The 18,348-nt window shown below is 44.1% G+C and overlaps 1 protein-coding gene across 2 annotated transcripts in view; it reads left to right on the top strand.

Annotated features, from left to right (window-relative positions):
• htr4 (5-hydroxytryptamine receptor 4) overlaps positions 1–18,348 on the top strand; it is a 140,554-nt gene that overhangs the window by 40,153 nt on the left and 82,053 nt on the right. For both annotated transcript variants that reach the window (XM_056250346.1, XM_056250347.1), the window contains exons 3-4: positions 12,752–12,865; positions 18,030–18,230. In XM_056250346.1, the coding sequence (XP_056106321.1) occupies positions 12,752–12,865; positions 18,030–18,230 (315 nt within the window). The remainder of the gene's footprint in view (positions 1–12,751; positions 12,866–18,029; positions 18,231–18,348) is intronic.

Here is an 18,348-nt window from a genome sequence, read left to right as displayed (position 1 = left end):
CCCATATCAGTTGATGGCTTTCTGATTCCCACCTCCACCCAAGTCAAAAGTCTCGGCGTCATTCTAGACAGTGCACTTTCCTTTGGCCCCCACATCAGCAAAATCTCTAGGACTGCTTACTTTCACCTCCGCAACATCTCTAGACTCCGCCGCTCCCTCTCCCAACACAATACACAGGTCCTTGTTCATGCCCTGGTCTCATCCCGCATTGACTATTGCAAAATTCTTCTGCTTACCTTCAAAGCCCTCCATGACCTTGCCCCCTCATACCTCTCAGACCTGCTTCTTCCCTACAATCTTCCACGAACACTTCGCTCCTCCACGGCTGCAATTTTAAATGTACCAATGTTCAGACTCAGCACCATGGGGGCTAGAGCCTACAGCCTGCTCTGCACCACGCCTTTGGAATTCTCTCCCACTTCACATTCACCAACTGGACTCTCTCCATCAATTCAAATCACAACTTAAAACACATCTGTTTAGATTACCTTATCCTACATACATTTCATCATTCCAACTTAATTTCCTGGACTTTATGGTTTTTAACATTTTCGATTGTACTTATTATTTTGATTTTACTATTGATATTATTGTTGGGCTTGTATTAATGTTTTGTCCATTTTTGTTTTGTAAGGTGTCCTTGGGTGTCTTGAAAGGCGCCTACAAATAAAAGGTATTATTATTATTATTATAATTAACAAGTTGACATTTTAATAAATATCTGCATATACACTAGTCCCAAAAATGTTTTGGACACTTAAGTCATTGCATTACATTGATACATTCGAAGTGTATACATTTTATACAATATACAATTTCTGATCCAAATGGTTAGTGGATCATTTTCACAGTCAATGTGAAAAACTACAACTGGTTACCTTGCTATGAGTCAGACACCTGCGTGAACTTAAAGGCTGGAATACACTGCTCAACTTTTGCCCAGTTTTCTGCCCAGATTTTCAGCCCAGGTGCACACTGTAAAAAAATTATCGAAATTTTAAGACTGTAAAAAGCGCAACATTCTTTTCCATTCTTTGCTTTGGGGTAAAAATAATTTCCAAGTACGTGCGCAGAAATATACTGTTAGCAAACATCCCAACGCCGCTGCTGAGTTTAGATGAATATGTAAATATATGCTGCATTCTTTCCTCTACATATCAAAATAAATACACAGCAAAAATGACAGCAGTGAGAAAGCAGCAGTAAGAAAGCATCGGATTTTAGCAATGTAAAATCGCACTAGTAAAATCACGTCATGTTTGTTTAAATAAAAACAATGTCAGTGTCCGACCTCAAGTGACTGAACAGAAGAAATTATCCGGGAAAGATTGTCATGTCAAAGAAGGCGGGGCCTCAGGGCACACCTACCTATTACATCATGACAACGGACCAATGGTAGTCTGAATGTGTTTACCAGCCGTAACTTTTCCCGAATATTTCTGTTTTGAACTCCCAAAACGAACACCAAATGAACTTCGTTTTGGCCTGATTTTGTTCGAAATGGCATCACGGTACTTCGTTCTTCGATTTCGCTTGAAGTATATCGAGGCCTTAACTGTAATAGATCTAACCTGTAGATCGAACCTATTTCATATTTGATGTATTTTCGTTGAAATAACGGTTCCCTTTCGTAGTCACTCCGAGTTACGTCGGATGACGGAGAATGGGGGTTTCGCCAGAAAGCCTATCACCTTCGAGTATTAAAAAACGAGCCTATGGCAATGAAATGCCATGGGTCTGCGGAATTTGCATAATGTATCTCCGCCCCACCGCGTGGGTATTTAAGGAGAGACACCTGCAACAGCAGATCATGTTTTCGCTTCGGAGCCAAGAGCATCTCTTCACTCCACAAGCCAAATCCTGAGTTTTCTCAGTGACTACATCTCTTCGAGACGAGCGAACTCTCCGGTGTTGGTGTGACGGCGGTATCCAGCGAGTTTCACATTGCCTGCGAGCTGAGCAGTGGTCTGCCAGTCTGTGTGTTCTCCCTGGTCGCTTCAACATCCGCGGAGTTTTTCCTCTCACTAAAGAGCTGTCTTTCTAAAGACGATCTGCCCGTGTTTTTCTGAGTGTGGTATTCTGATAGAATCAGCTGATGGGCACGAGCGCTGTTTTGAGTGTTTGGGCTTTGATCGCACTCAGACAGCGCTCGTGGGTGTGTCACGTTCTCTCACTGGGAACGTGACCATCGCAATGTAACGGTCGAGACTCGATGAGCTCAATGAGTGAGAGTTCCCTCATCCACACCCCGATCTATTTTTCTCCACGTGAGATAATACTTCGGCTGGTGGCCAGGGTGACCTAAGACGGCAGGTCTGGAACTAAACCGACGAAAAATTCCTCGGTCCACACCCCGTCTTTCACTTTGCAACCTGCGTGGTCCCAGGTGAGTTCGCCGACCCGCCCGCGGGCCCGCGGTCTCATTCGGTACCCCGGCTGATGAAATCATGTATCACCGCATCACAAGGTGAGCTGGAGTCCTCTAGAGATGATGGCTCGTCTGTGCTGCCGTCCTCGGATGTGCTAGCATAACGAGTTTGATCCAGAGTGCACAGTTATGCTTCCCGGGTGATTGGTTTTTGGGGGTGGTGAACCCAAATCCTTTCTACCTGGACGTGCATGAAGAGATCATGAGATCGTGGAAGTCTCCTTGACTTTTCGCGACTGCTCAGTGGCCTCTTCCGCCTTCTCTGCCCTTGTAGAGGCCGCGGCCTAGGGTGCACTGGGGTTCCCCCTGTGGAGTGTTCTGTGGCAACACTTATGTGTCCCCACAGCGCCTCCACCTGGCGTGGCGACTCTTAAGCACCCCTCCAATGCCTGTAGGTTCTTGTCTACTCCGGTGGCGGGGACCTATAGAGCTGCGGGGCAGGCTGCCACCTCACTGCGTGTTATTGCCATCCTCCTGGGTGTTCAATGACATGCACGAGGGTAGGGCTGATTCAGGGCTCATCCTTGAGCTGCCTGCCGTCACCGACCTTGCTCTCCGAGCGACGTAGGTGACCGCACGCTCCCTGAGTCAGGTGATGTCCACATAGGTGGTCAGACACCTCTGGCTAACCTGGTTGATGTGCGCGAGGCTGAGTGATTTTGTTTCCTCAACTCCCCCATATCCCAGGCTGGCCTCTTCAGCGACGTGGTCGAGGACTCTGCCCAACAGTTCTCGGCCGCCCAGAAGTGGACTGTGGCTATTTTGTCTGACCCCGCGGCTTTGCTGCCTCCAGCTGCCGGCTCAGACGCCCCAGTCCGCTTGCTGCCGAATGCGCCCTCCTGCGACTTCCGCCCCCTCCCGCCCGGCCCCCAGCAGCACCGGGCCACGCCGTGGAGGTGGTCGCAGGAAGGCGCCCCTGCCCGTACCGTACCGCCAAGGCCAGGCTTGCGGCGCTCCCGTTACGTGCAGCTCAGATGTGGGTTGCAGTTCTTCAGGGAGTGGTTGCAGGGCCACTCCTTCCCCCGGTGGAGGGCTGGGGGAGAATCTTTCTAAACCAAAGAGCTGCATCCCATCTCTGAGCCCTCAGAGGGCCGGACGACAGTGCGCGACGCTCCCGGGCCTTGCCGCTCTCGTCCCCCTTTGTCTCTGAGGGCGCGGATGACAGTGTGTGCCGTCTCCGGACCACACCACTCTCGTCCCCCTCTGTCGCCAGACCCCTGGCAGAGCAGACCCCCGTGGAACGCTGGTCCTTCCCTGGTCTCCTCTGTCAGGACGCGGAGCATGACCGTGCCCCCGCACCGGGCCGCTATGCCACCCACGCCTGGGCCGGTCACTCCGCTTCACTGCCCCTCCGGGGGGACGTCTGTCGTTCGGATGTTTCCGCTGGTTCAGTTCTTGGGAGCTTGGTTAGAGCTTCCCTACCTGTCCCGCTGGGTCGCCCGAACTATCAGGCTCGGCTATGCGATCCAATTCGCACGGTCTCCTCCCCGCTTCAGGGGAGTCCGTTACTTTGGTCGGTGGCAATGCCCCGATCATGAGAGCGGAGGTTGCCACCTGCTGGCGAAGGGTGCAATCGAGGCTGTCCCTCCAGCCGAAATGAGGTCAGGGTTTTACAGCCCGTACTTCATTGTCCCCAAGAAGACCGGTGGGTTACGGCCAATCCTGGATCTGCGCGTCTTGAACCGCTCCCTTCTCAGGCTGCCGTTCAGGATGCTCACGACCAAACGCATTTTCGAATGCGTGCGGCCACAGGATTGGTTTGCAGCGATAGACCTGAAGGACGCCTACTTTCATGTCTCCATTTTACCTCGACACAGACCGTTTCTTCGGTTTGCTTTCGAGGGGCAGGCATACCAGTACGCAGTTCTCCCATTCGGGTTGGCTCTGTCTCCTCGCGTCTTTACGAAGGTCGTCGAGGCAGCCCTTGTTCCCCTGCGCGAACACGGGGTTCGCATCCTGAATTACCTTGACGACTGGCTAATATTAGCTCACTCTCGAGTCCAGGTTTGCGAACACAGAGACCTAGTGCTCCGGCACCTAGCCCGTCTGGGCCTTCGGGTCAACTGGGAGAAGAGCAAACTTTGCCCCGTGCAGAGGATCTCTTTTCTCGGTATGGAGATAGACTCGGTCGCCATGTCCGCGCAGCTTACGAGCGAGCGCGCACACTCACTGCTGACTTGTCTTCGACAGTTCGAGGGCAAGAGTGCGGTCCCACTGAAACTTTTTCAGAGGCTCCTGGGGCATATGGCATCCGCAGCCGCGGCAACGCCACTCGGATTGCTTCATATGAGACCGCTTCAGCTGTGGCTTCGCGATCGGGTCCCGAGGTGGGCATGGCATCGCGGTACGCTCAGAGTTCCAATAACTCCGACCTGCCGTCAGTCCTTCACCCCGTGGCGGAACCTCAGCTTTCTACGGGCCGGAGTTCCCCTAGAACGAGTTTCCAGGCATGTTGTTGTCTCCACAGATGCCTCTGCCACGGGCTGGGGCGCCATGTGCAATGGACATGCAGCCGCGGGCTCCTGGACAGGACCCCAGCGCCTCATGCATGTCAATTGCCTCGAGTTGCTGGCAGTACGCCTTGCCCTGCACCGCTTCCACGCGCTGCTCCAGGGTCAACACGTACTTGTCCGTTCGGACAATACCGGTGACAGTAGCATGCATCAACCATCAGGGTGGTCTACGCTCTCGCCGTATGTCGCAACTCGCACGCCACCTCCTCTTATGGAGTCAGAAGCACCTGAGGTCCCTTCGTGCTATTTACATTCCAGGAGAGCGGAACCTTGCAGCCGACGAGCTGTCACGGCTCCGGCCAACCTCTGGCGAATGGCGACTCCATCCCCAGTCAGCTAGCTGATATGGGACCAGTTCGGGGACGCACAGAGATATCTGTTTGCCTCCCATGACTCATCCCATTGCGCCCTGTATTACTCCCTGTCCGAGGGCACGCTCGGCACGGATGCACTGGCGCACAGCTGGCCGCAGGGCCTACGCAAATATGCGTTTCCCCCAGTGAGCCTTCTCGCACGGACTCTGTGCAAGATCAAGGAGGACGAGGAGCAGGTCATATTGGTCGCCCCATACTGGCCCACCAAGACCTGGTTCTCCGAACTGATACTCCTCGCGACAGCACCTCCTTGGCCAATTCCTCTGAGGAAGGACCTCCTTTCTCAGAGACGGGGCACCCTATGGCACCCTCGTCCCGATCTTTGGAGACTCCACGTGTGGCTCCTGGACGGGATGAGGCAGGTTTGAGGACCCTGCCACCTGCGGTGGCGGCTACCATCACTTCCGCTAGAGCGCTGTCCACGAGACACGTCTACGCGTTGAAGTGGAACCTCTTCGTCAACTGGTGCTCTTCTCGGCGAGAAGACCCCAGGAGATGCTCGATCGGGTCGTGCTTTCCTTTCTGCAAGACGGGTTGGAGCGAAGGCTGTCTCCCTCCACCCTGAAGGTGTATGTGGCCGCTATCGCTGCTTATCACGATGCAGTTGAAGGTAAGTCTCTGGGAAAGCACGACCTGATCATCAGGTTCCTGAGAGGAGCGAGGAGACTGAATCCTCCTCGCCCTCCTCTCGTACCCTCTTGGGACCTCTCAGTGGTCTTATATGCCCTGCAGAGGGCTCCCTTTGAGCCTCTGCAATCAGTGGAGATTAAGTTCCTGTCAATGAAGACAGAGCTCCTGGTTGCACTGGCCTCCATCAAGAGGGTGGGGGATCTGCACGCACTCTCCGTTGACGAAGCGTGCCTGGAATTCGGGCCGGCCTGCTCTCACGTGATCCTGAGACCCCGGCCTGGATATGTGCCCAAGGTTCCCACCACTCCCTTCCGGGACCAGGTGGTGAACCTGCAAGCGCTGCCCCTGAAGGAGGCAGACCCAGCCTTGGCACTGCTCTGTCCAGTACGCGCCCACCGTGCTTACGTAGACAGGACGCAGTGTTTCAGGACCTCAGACCAGCTCTTTGTCTGTTATGGTGGGAAGCTGAAGGGAAAGGCTCTCTCCAAGCAAAGGTTATTCCACTGGATAGTGGACGCCATTGCTTTGGCATACCAGCAGCAAGGTCGACCGTGCCCCCTTGGTGTGACCGCCCACTCCACCCGGAGTGTGGCGTCCTCTTGGGCTGTAGCGCGTGGCGCCTCGCTAACAGACATCTGCAGAGCTGCAGGCTGGGCGACACCCAACACATTCGCCAGATTTTACAATCTCCGAGTGGAGCCAGTCTCCGCCCATGTACTGTCTTTTTCAAGCTAACATGGGAGCCGTTAGGTGTCTCGCTTGCTCGCCATTCCAATCCACGGACTGGATACGTGCGATATTTCCTCAGGTAGCCTTCCTCTCTGAAGCCCTGAGTTCCTCCAGCACTGTTGACGCTGGCGCCAGTGTCTATTGCCTGTGCGTCGGCTAGGTGCCTCCGTGTGCATGGTTCCTCCTCTGAGTAACCCCCACATGTGTATTTCCACTGTAAGCCTCTTTGAGCATGTGTCTTTCCCTCGGCAAGCCACCTTGCCACTCCTGGAGTTGAAAGTTGCCACCCCACGGGCTGGTCACTCCAGTGTTCCTCCATATGAAGCCCCCTCGGCCATATGTGTATTCTTAAGTCCTCCCTATGGGTAGGCATGCTGCGGCATATCTCCCCTGAGATATGCTTCCCAGTGTACCTTGGTATTCCTGTGTTAAGTAGGACTCCTTCGTCCATGCCTATATCACGACAGGGAGGTCAGACTTCGCAGGGCACTGGAAGACAGCTGTGAAGGTGGCGTGATTACACGGGGACCCCCATTCTCCGTCATCCGACGTAACTCGGAGTGACTACGAAAGGGAACTCAGGCGTCTACCCAGCGGTACAGCGGAAGTGGCAGGGAGACGTAACGTCTCCGTTCCCTACTCAGGGAACGAGGGTTACATCCGTAACCGAGACGTTACGTCTCCCTGCCACTTCCGCTGTACCGCTGGGTAGACGCCTGAGTTCAGTCTCGGCTCCTCAGCGAAGACATGATCTACTGTTGCAGGTGTCTCTCCTTAAATACCCGCGCGGTGGGGCGGAGATACATTATGCAAATTCCGCAAACCCATGGCATTTCATTGCCATAGGCTCGTTTTTTAATACTCGAAGATAGGCTTTCTGGCGAAACCCCCATTCTCCGTCATCCGACGTAACCGAGACGTTTCTTTTTTTTTCTAATCAGTAATGTACATTAGGATTTTGTTACATCTAATGTTGTTAAATTAATGTTTATTGCATTATTTTAGTGTCATGTGTGTTACCATGATGGTGTTTAGTATTTTTGTGAATTACACAGTGCATCTTATATATTAGCATTTACCTTATCAGCTTGTGGAAAATCTGCATGTGATGAGCTTTGATTCATGTGATTTTCTCATCACCTGTTTTAGGTGATTGTCAGTGTATTACAAAGGTACAATACAGATATTAGTACAGGTTGGTATATTAGCATTTTATTAGTCAATTAAATGTTTTTTACTGCAAATTTAAGTTAAATCTAAAATAAAACCTAAAATGTTACTACTGTATTTTTATGCTAAATTCCTGGCAACCACAGCTGCTGTATAAATTTCTCAGATAGTAGTCAAAAGTCAGGGCCAATCTGTAGATTTTGGCCAGTCGGAGTTGACATTTTTCACAGAAAATTGCGTAGTGTTTTAAAACACATTTTCGTTTGTCATGAGTCTCCTAACAATGAGTCATATTTTTTTGCTGTGTGAGTTTGTGTTCGGAACAGCAATAGTGTATGATCCTCAGTCGTTTAGTGTATGATGTCCAATTTGTCTCTGTAACCATTTATAAAGTTGGCAAGTGTATGATTCCTAGTGTTTTAAAACCTGCTCATACTTTTAAAATTGCATAGTGTATTCCAGCTTTAAGGAGAACTGACTGTTTCAACACCCCCTTGGATTGCCACTTGGTTTGATATTTTACCTATATAAAATGGAGCAACAGAGACCGGACAAAGACTGAAAGCAAGGGTGCATCTTAAATAGAAAACAGAAACTAGATAATTAATCAGACAGTTGGGACAAATTAACTCATAATGACAGTAACCAAAGAAACAAAAGAGTGGCGGGACACTGAACAAATTAACACAGGAACTGATCAAAAATACAAACAGAAAGTCCACACACAAACTGAAATGTGACATTACTCCCTCCTCCCCAAAAGGCGCGTCCACTCGCCACAAACTGGGGTGGGCCTACGCTTAGGGTTAACAGACAGCCACCAGGGTGGTGCCGGCAACTCAGGGGACCAGGGCAGACCAGAGTCTCTGACGGGACGAGACTCTGGAAGTGCGGCCATGACAATGACTGGACGAGACTCTAGAAGTGTGGCCATGACGATGACAGGATGAGACTCTGGAAGGGTGGCCATGACAGGTCATGACAGGTCGAACTCTGGAAGGGCGGCCATGACGATGACAGGACGAGACTCTGGAAGGGCGGCCATGACAGGTCGAGACTCTGGAAGGTCGGCCATGACGATGACAGGACGAGACTCTAGAAGGGTGGCCATGATGATGACGGGACGAGACTCTGGAAGGGCAGCCATGATGATGACGGGACAATACTCTGGAAGGGCAGCCATGATGATGACGGGACAATACTCTGGAAGGGCAGCCATGAAGATGACAGGACGAGACTCTGGAAGGGCGGCCATGAAGATGACAGGAGAATACTCTGGTAGGGCAGCCATGATGATGACGGAACGAGACTCTGGAAGGGCGGCCATGAAGATGACAGGACAATACTCTGGAAGGGCAGCCATGATGATGACGGGACGAGACTCTGGAAGGGCGGCCATCTTGGGACGAGACGTGAGCTGGCTGTTTTCTGGATTGGGGGTACATGTCTTCCAGACACTTGAGAATGGCATCCTCCAGGGTAGTCCTCTAGTGTCTAAAAGTTCAACTGGGTGTTAGTTGGCCCTCATCCAATATAGTTTTCCGAGGGTCTCATCATCATAGGGGGAGAGGATGGCAAAACTCCACGGAGTAGTCTACAAAGTTGAGACCCTTCCTGGCCAAAGCAGTGAACTGTGCTGCTTTATCCATTTTAGGGGTCCGGTCTTCTGTCACACTGTGGTTATCTCAGGAACAGACTGAAGACTCCGATTCAAGATGCAAACTCAAACTTTAATAATAATAATAATAATAATACTCTGGAACAAGCTGACAGGCAGGGAAGACACACACCAACACAACAGAGACCAGACAAAGACTGAAAGCAAGGGTGCATCTTGAATAGCAAACAGAAACGAGATAATTAATCAGACACAGCTAGTACAAATGAACTCATAATGACAGTAACCATAGAAACAAAGGAGTGGCTGTAAACAGAACAAATGAACACAGGAACTGATCAAAAATACAAACAGAAAATCAACACACAAACTAAAACTTGACATTAGTAGACATTTTACTTTATTAACAGATCTCCAACTCCAACGCAGGATATTTGGTGAAAAAAAGAAAAAGAAACAAAAAATACATTCAAGAAGTCTTCTGCATAAGAGGATGTCTTGATGTGATGACTTGCAAAAGTGCCACTGAGAAAACTTTCTATGGACTGTAGACTTATGTTCAATTTTATGGATATAACAAAAGTTTTATTCTAGAGGAGCGTGTTCATTTAATCCCGGCCGCCAGTCATATTTCAAAGACTAAGCAACTGCTTACCTCTCTCCAGAGATCATTTTTCTTCTATCTCCCTCCTCATTCAGATCTCCTGCTTCACTTCTTAGCACCTATAATATTCAATTCTCTGTCTATATTGATTTTTTTCTTTACTCCAGTAGTCTCTAGCCCCATCATAATGGATGAATGCCAATTGAATCTACAGTATCTCACTCTAGGATTATATATACTCTTGAAATTAACAAAATAATGTCACAGAAAGTAGCAGATCCAAGTAATCTAAGTGAAGGATCTAATTAGAGTTTAATAAATTCTTACTGGGCATTTCATGCTGTCATGTCTTTTCTGATTTATTCTAATTTGTTTTTTTAAACAACAAATTCACGTTAGGCATGACATGACATTCACTGCAAGATCAACCCAGATTTCTACTATGTCTTTAGACAGGTAGAGCTTTATAGCTCATGAACAAAAGAAGTGTCAAACGTTCTGCGGTTGAGCTGACTCTCTATGACTCTATCAGTTATCTCAAATTCCCTGCCGTTCATTTGTCTCGAATGTGCAGTAGGGGGGTTATCTCTTCTTAAAGCCTGCAGTCAAAATAACACGCTTTAGCCTACAATTACATAGTCAAAGTCAATCTTGAGGGAAAACATTGTCGGATAAGAGCTACTTTTGAGTTTATAGGTTATACAAGAGGCATTATGGTAATTTTCACGATGCGATTTACCATCTAAATCTTTATAGCAATATAAAATATTAAAAATATACTTTTATGTCCACTAAACTGTGATGAAATAAAAAACTATTATACAATATGACTAATTTGTTGAATTGTGAGATTAATACTTTATCCAAAAAATCAAGATATACACTATTATTCAGATGTTTCACTGAAAAAAAAATAGATGATCAATAAGTTATGACAAAATATGTTTTTTTTTTCACATTGCTTTAACTCATCAAAAGAAGTTACGCAATTTTTTACTTTTTTAATAAGTTATACAAGATTCAACTCATTTTTTAAAGTCAGTTTAATGTAATTTAAGTTGAAATGACTTAAACATTTTTTACAGTGTTGGGGATGGTAAGATTTTTTTAATATTTTTGAAAGTCTCTCACCAAGACTGCATTTATTTGATTACAGTAAAAACAGTAATATTGTGAAATATTATATCCATTTAACCCTTAAAGACCTAGACCATTTTTGGAGCACCTGCACCGCCTGTTCTTTTCTTTGTTTTTCTAACCCATTATAACAGTCAGCATCAAGTGCCATATATAATTTAAAACAGGAGAACTTGAAGTTTTAATCTATCTAATTTAAATAATCCAATTTTACATTTATTTTGTCTTAGAATGGATGAATTTACCAGATTTAAGAAAAACGGCAGCATATTTTTAGTGATTTTTTTTACTTAACTCAAACAAATCCTCCTGAAGTTTTTTTTGTTTTCCTTTAGAAGCTGTTCTTGGATATTCTACATTTCCAGATGTAATTTTGACTACATGTAACAATCCCTAAGCAAGTTATAGCCATTTATTACAACAATATTATAGGCGATTTTCAGTGAAAAGCTGGTATTTTTTATTTACTGACAATTTAGATGTGTCCAAAAAAGTTCAGGAAGTAAAATAAATAGAATGATTGTAATAGAACACTGAAGCAAAATAAACTTTATATATATAAACACACACACACATACACACACACATATATACATACATATATGAACTACTTTCACTCCGTGCCTCAGTTGAAATTTCTATGTTAATTTAACAAGTTCGTTTGCCCATAAAATCTTTAAGATATTAGGTTAAACTTATTTGGCTTGCTGTCCGCTGGAGAGGGGCTCGATGAAGCAGCTTCAACTCGAGCTCTGATATACCCCCCAGTGGCTAAATGTAGGACCTGTTAATTAAAGGGCAAGGTACCTAAGATGAAGGTGGAGTTTGGGGAGGTGGAGGGATACTGGAACAGCTGATACTAGGGAGAGGTAAGCGGCTGCTTATATACTCTGTTTGTTGATTGAAAGATTGGATGGGCTCGCTCCTCCCTGACTTACGTTTAGGAACTTCATACATTTTGAAATGTAATTTATTCCTGTGATGACAAAGGTGAATTTTCAGCATCATTACTCCAGTCTTCAGTCACATGATCCTTCACAAAGCATAATAATATGCAGATTTACTGCAGTGATCTAAATCTAATGTAAATAAAAACTGAAAACGAATGCACATACAGAAATATAAATGTTTCAATCATTATAGCACCATTGATTAGAAACGAACAATGCTACATGTTGGTAAGATTCACGTCATCAGTAACATAAAAAATGATATTTTTCACGAGGAGGAATTGTCTTTTTCGACCACACTGTGTGGGCAATGTGCTTTCTATTCCTGGGCAGTGCTCTTACGCAGCTGTTTCCATGGGAATTGAGGTGGCAAAACCTTTCTTAAATGTCAACATTTAACAATTAGCAAATCAAACTTACTTTAAATGCATTTTAAAGACAGCATTTCTTCACTGAAATTTATGCACCAGTCGTGTCTTCTGGAACTGAAATGCTTATTGTTAGTTGCCTTCAAGACTATGACACTTATCAGGATTTTCTTCGTTCCATGCAATCAACTGATTTTCAATAAGTTTGTGTCTTCTCTCTTTTACCACAGCAACAGCTTGGTGAAGACGGTTGCTCTCATCAGCTTCCTGTCACTGGTCATGCTCATGAGCGTCCTGGGCAACCTGCTGGTTATGGTGGCCGTCTGCAAGGACCGGCAGCTCAGGTCAGAAACCGCCCATCTCCGCCCACTCCCTCTCCACTTATCTGACACCTCAGGGGAAACATCCCTTTTTAGCATTTCATTTGTGCAGCTCAAGTGAACTGACATGACTCATGTTCGAGGTAATTCTTACTGGATGGTTCTTTTTAGGTTTTGCAGGGTTTAAATCTGAATGGCAGACATTGTTATGTAGTTTCTTCTCACTCTGCAATTTTTTTAATTAGATAATTCATGTGTTTCTATTAAAGGATATAGCAGACTTTCAGAAATATTTAGATCAAATTCAGACAGTTAATCTTTATTCATTATAACTTTACAGGATGACAAATAAAGAGCTAAAATTACTCATTGCTTGCTTTGCCTACATGAGTGAGGACATTTTTTTTGTCACACAGATGGAATGCTTTTTTAATTGGGATGTTTTTAAACCAGTGGATACCACAAACATCACCGAATTAATTAAATTAATAATTTAATGAATAATTACTAGTGTTTGTGGTGTTGTTTTCCAACAGAAAATGATTTCACTTCCTGGAGGAGGATGTGCTTTGTTAGTTTGGATTTTACAAAAGACTAAGAGAAGGGAAAGTGAAATCATAGACCTTGCAGGGGGAAAACATACATTTACCAATTAAAACAGTATTCACAAGAAAACATGTTCTGTTGAGAAAACACACATTTTGATTAGAAAAAAAAAGTGAAGAAAGAACTGGGAATTTCTTGAATATATATCCACTAAACTGTGATAAAAAAGCAATATGATACAATATGACTTATTAGATGAATTGCAAGATTAATATTTTATCCAAAATATTAAGACACAGTAGGCTATCAATCAAAAGTTAGTGATCTGTTTTTTTAAGTCTCTTATGCTCACCCAGTAAAAACAGTAATTAAAACAACATTGTAGGTTTCTTTTGTCTCTCAAGCCTGTAGGCATTGTTTTTGTCATGAAATCTCTGAAGTCATGTCAATTATCTACATTCATCAAGGTTACCAAGAAACTCTTTGAAGTGTCAAAGAGGGAGTGATGCACTAAACGTTATGTCATGATGATAGTGATAAATGTCCTTAAAATAGGCCGTCCGAACACTCCACCGTCATGTAATCTTGTCTTTCACACACAACAGGTTAATGTTTAACAGTGAAGAAGCTCATCAACAGTGGGCGTTTCTTTTTTTTTCTTTTTTCTTTTTTCTTTTTTTAGTTAAGCAGTTCAACAGCTCATAAACACTTCTACAAAGCCTCTTTGGGTTAATTAGCAGCTTGTTAATTACTCCTTTGGAGTCCTGCTGGGTTCTTGGAAAACTATACTGCTATTGTTTTTATATCAATGAAAGCCACTGGCTGAATGGAGCTCTGAGTCCTTTTTTAACAGAAATAGTCCAAGTCTGACAGGAAATAAACGTGGCTGTTTGCTTAAGCTCCAGATCTCCACCCACACTGTATCATATCTTACAGTAATTACCATTTTTCAGACTGTCTAGAAAGTGCCAACACCATCACGAATGTGAAATTCGAATGAGGCCGCTGATACAGACCTTCTGAGACAGCCAATTTCCTTCTGAATCTGTAAACCGATTCTTAGGTTCTTAATTCACCCAAAAATGTCTTTCCAAAAATTCTGTCATTATTTACTCGCTCTCCTGTTTTGTGGCACATAAAAGAATATATTTTCAAGCATGTTGGTTATTAACATTGTATGGACAAAAAAACACTGAGACATTTCTTACAATACCTTCTTTTGTCTTCCACTCTCCCTTCAATGCAGACAAAATAACCAATTATTGTAGGGTTTTTCTTTTGTTATTATTGTTATATTATTATACTTTTACGAACTGAAGTATGAAAGTAATGCATGTCAAAGCAGCTTTTCTATTATAAATTGTATAAGTAGTTTTTTTTAGGTGCTAACTAGCAGCACAGATACAGGTTACTCAGAGTGCTGGAATTCCCAGCATGCACTAGAGCATGAATAAATAATATGGTTGCATTGTTTGACCATTTACCCGTTTAATTTACAGTTGTTTTTGATTTTCCCCAGAGCAAGACATCGGAAAATAGTTTAACGGCTGACATTTGCCTACACTGGATGTGAGTGTCGCATAGGGTTGAGTATCGTTCAATCATTTTCGATATCGATTCCGATACCGGTTCCTGAACGATACTTTTTACGATACCAATTTTATGAAGTCTGTTTTAATTACATTAGATATTACCTCAAAAAACGTTGGTTTTATTTTTTTTACAGACTCAAAGAGTCATATAGGCGGAATATATGCCACGGCCTCAGCACGCATAAAGCTTGCCGCAAAGCACTGGCAAAAGTAGCCTAATGATTATGAATGTGTCGGGGAAAAAATAGCAAGGAGACATTTTAATTGTTTATGAATAAACTAGTGTTTTCTGAGTCAGTGTTGACTGCAAAGATGAAGTTGACGTTGCTGACTCATCATCTCTGCAGTATAGTGAACGCGCAAGCCTATAGAGAGAAATGCACCTTTCATAATCAGAGAATATTTGTTTTCGAATCGAATTGGTTCGTTTAAAAGTAGACATTTTAAGCTTTCTATATGCCTGTTTCTCATGTATGTGAGGCAAGTACGCAGAGTTTCGGTTCATTTGTGGCGCGCTCCAGTTCTTTTTGCAGTCAAAGACAGAGCAACTTTTATTCCGTGCAGTGTCAAGTGCTTCATCAGATTTGTATTGTTGCCAGTCTTGGCAGCCATTATCTTGTCACAAATATTGCATCATGCGCTGTTGAAACGTAGCCACACTTTTGATCTTTTCCACATCTTTTACTTGATCTTTTCCACGTCTCTTACATCTATGGGGATTGGGACGCTTAAACACTACACCATCACGTGTGAGCCACGTCTGGACGTAACCGGTGTAAACTAGTTTTTTCCTTGATGCCTCGCCACACCCAATTATGCTGCATGCTTATTGGCTCACTGACGTTGACGAGATTAACCCCTTAGGTATCGAAATTTGGTACCAAACGACAAGACATTTTTTGATACTCGATGGCATTGAGGCAATTCGGTCGGTGCCTAAAAAGTTTCGAACTCGATATCCAGCCCTAGTGTCGCGTCAAAAGAAAATAGAACCCATTTTAATCACTGATGCTGTCTACACTGGACATAGTAGATATGAGTTCAGTTTCTGGCATACTCCACTTAAGTCTGTTGACAACAGGAGAAATAGAAGGTGGAACGAATGTTCGCTTTGAGGCATCCAATTTAAACAGCTCGTTTGAATCTCTCTATAGAGACTTCAAAAGGATTCCAGCTTCGGAAAACAAGTGGATGGTGTATTTTAGTGGCATCCTGAATCACGTCTGAGTATTTTGTTTGTTCGGAGCATTTGACTACAGATTGTTTTGTAAACAAGGCATGGTGGATAAGGTTTCAAAACAGTTACTGGCATGCAATAGTGAGTGGATGTTGATACTGTTTCCTATGCAATGACGTTAGCAAATCATAACAGTGGCCATTTACTGACAAGCCTTAAAGGAGCCGCCCCTTGAAAACGGATCATTTATATATATACACACTTGCAAACTGTTGCCTTCATGTTTTATGTCTTATGAACACTTTTGAAGGAGAGAAGAAACAGTTTAGGGAGCTCTATACTGAAAAAGCTGTTGGTTTCTTTTGTGTCTAAAGGCAGGAGGCAGCGCTAGGCTTCTTATCTCCTCAAACGTCATGCCACACATCACTTCATACATTCCTTCCTCTATTTCACGTACTATACTTCCTTCTGATTTATAAATTGCTTATCCTGTCCCATACCACCCAGATTCATTCACTCAAAGGTCATGTTTCCACTCTACCACCTGTGTAATGCTTATCTGATAATAGAAGTCCTGAGAAAAATAATCTAAAAATAATCTCAATGTTACCACTTGAATCACGTGCCAAATATTATGTTGTGATAGTAATGACAAATGTCTATAAAAGAGGCTGCTAGGGTCAAATGGAACATCTGGTGCCATTTTGCTTCAATGATGCATCCAAAAGGGATTTGTAAATACTGACACACTATCTGATGGTGTAATTATTGGATGCATGTTGCTTTTCATTCTTCAGAATTGCTGTCAAATGTTCATGAAAGCCAATCAGTGCCCCTCTCTGCATTCTTTCAAAGATGTATATTGTTCACAGGCAGCTGGTATGCGGATTTTATGCCATGTTATGGTTACGTGACAGAATGATTTGAGCCTATTAATGCTTCTCAGTGAGCTATATATAGATATCTGTGTTCAGAAGCTCAAGCAAGAGTTTTATTACTCATTAATAGGGTGCCCAGAGCTCTGGACATTATCAAGGGGAGCGAACATTATGACAACCTATCAGCAACGTACCACACACATAGCACAGACACACGCAGACACGTTCAGTAGATATCTTATACTGTTTTCTCCAAATGATTTAATAGTGAATATTAATTTCTAATCATGAGGGAACACATCTTGTCAAGCTGCTGCTACATTCATTATTGAATTTAAAGGGATAGTTCACTCAAAAAGGAAAATTTAGTTTGCACACAAGTCGCATGGACAATATTTATAATACATTGAAGCACAAATTGGTGTAGTAGGATTTGAAACACTTTTTCACTCAGACATTGCTAGTAAATTTCACAAATAATTACAAAGAAACGGCAATTCAATTAAACATGAAATTTTGCAGTAGAAAGACTGAAGTATTTTATTGTAAAACACTTCAATAATTACGGATTTTATTAATTATAATTATTTAAGTTTTGATTGCAACTTTGAGCATTTGTGTCCATGCTTGTTTACTAATTGTTTTCCCCTAAAAATCTTTTTTTTTTAAATAAACATTTGAAATTGTATTTAGCTGAATTTAAGTAAGGTCACACTTTAGATTAGGATCCAATTCTCACTAACTAACTATTGCCTAAATAAACTCCTAATTTCTGCTTATTAATGGTTAGTAAGGTAGTTGTTAAGTTTAGGTATTATGTAGGATTAAGGGATGTAGAATACGGTTATGCAGAATAAGTAATATTTTAATATGTGCTTTTTAAGTACTAATAAACAGCCAATATCCTATAATATGCATGCTAATAAGCAACTAGTTAGAATTGGACTCTAAACTAAAGTGTTACCAAAAGTAATATATCTTTGTTTCTGCTGCAGGAAAATCAAAACCAACTACTTCATCGTCTCACTGGCGTTTGCTGACCTGCTGGTGTCAGTGCTGGTGATGCCGTTTGGTGCCATAGAACTGATCCATCAGAACTGGATCTACGGAGAGACCTTCTGCCTGGTCCGCACCTCTCTGGACGTTCTGCTGACCACCGCCTCCATCCTACACCTGTGCTGCATATCCCTTGACAGGTAAAAAACAAGAAAAAAGACCTTGCCCTTTCAGTTCAGGATGCTCATGAGGCGTCTTGGTTGTGTATAAATCACGTGCTATTAATTGAAATTCCATAAACGTATAGTCTTGACACAT

This window comes from Rhinichthys klamathensis, unplaced genomic scaffold, assembly GCF_029890125.1.
Source record: "Rhinichthys klamathensis goyatoka isolate OS25496 unplaced genomic scaffold, OSU_Roscu_1.1 h1tg000068l_1, whole genome shotgun sequence".
Lineage (NCBI taxonomy): Eukaryota > Metazoa > Chordata > Actinopteri > Cypriniformes > Leuciscidae > Rhinichthys > Rhinichthys klamathensis.
Note: the sequence above shows the minus strand (reverse complement) of the source record. Positions and strands in the feature narration are given on the sequence as shown.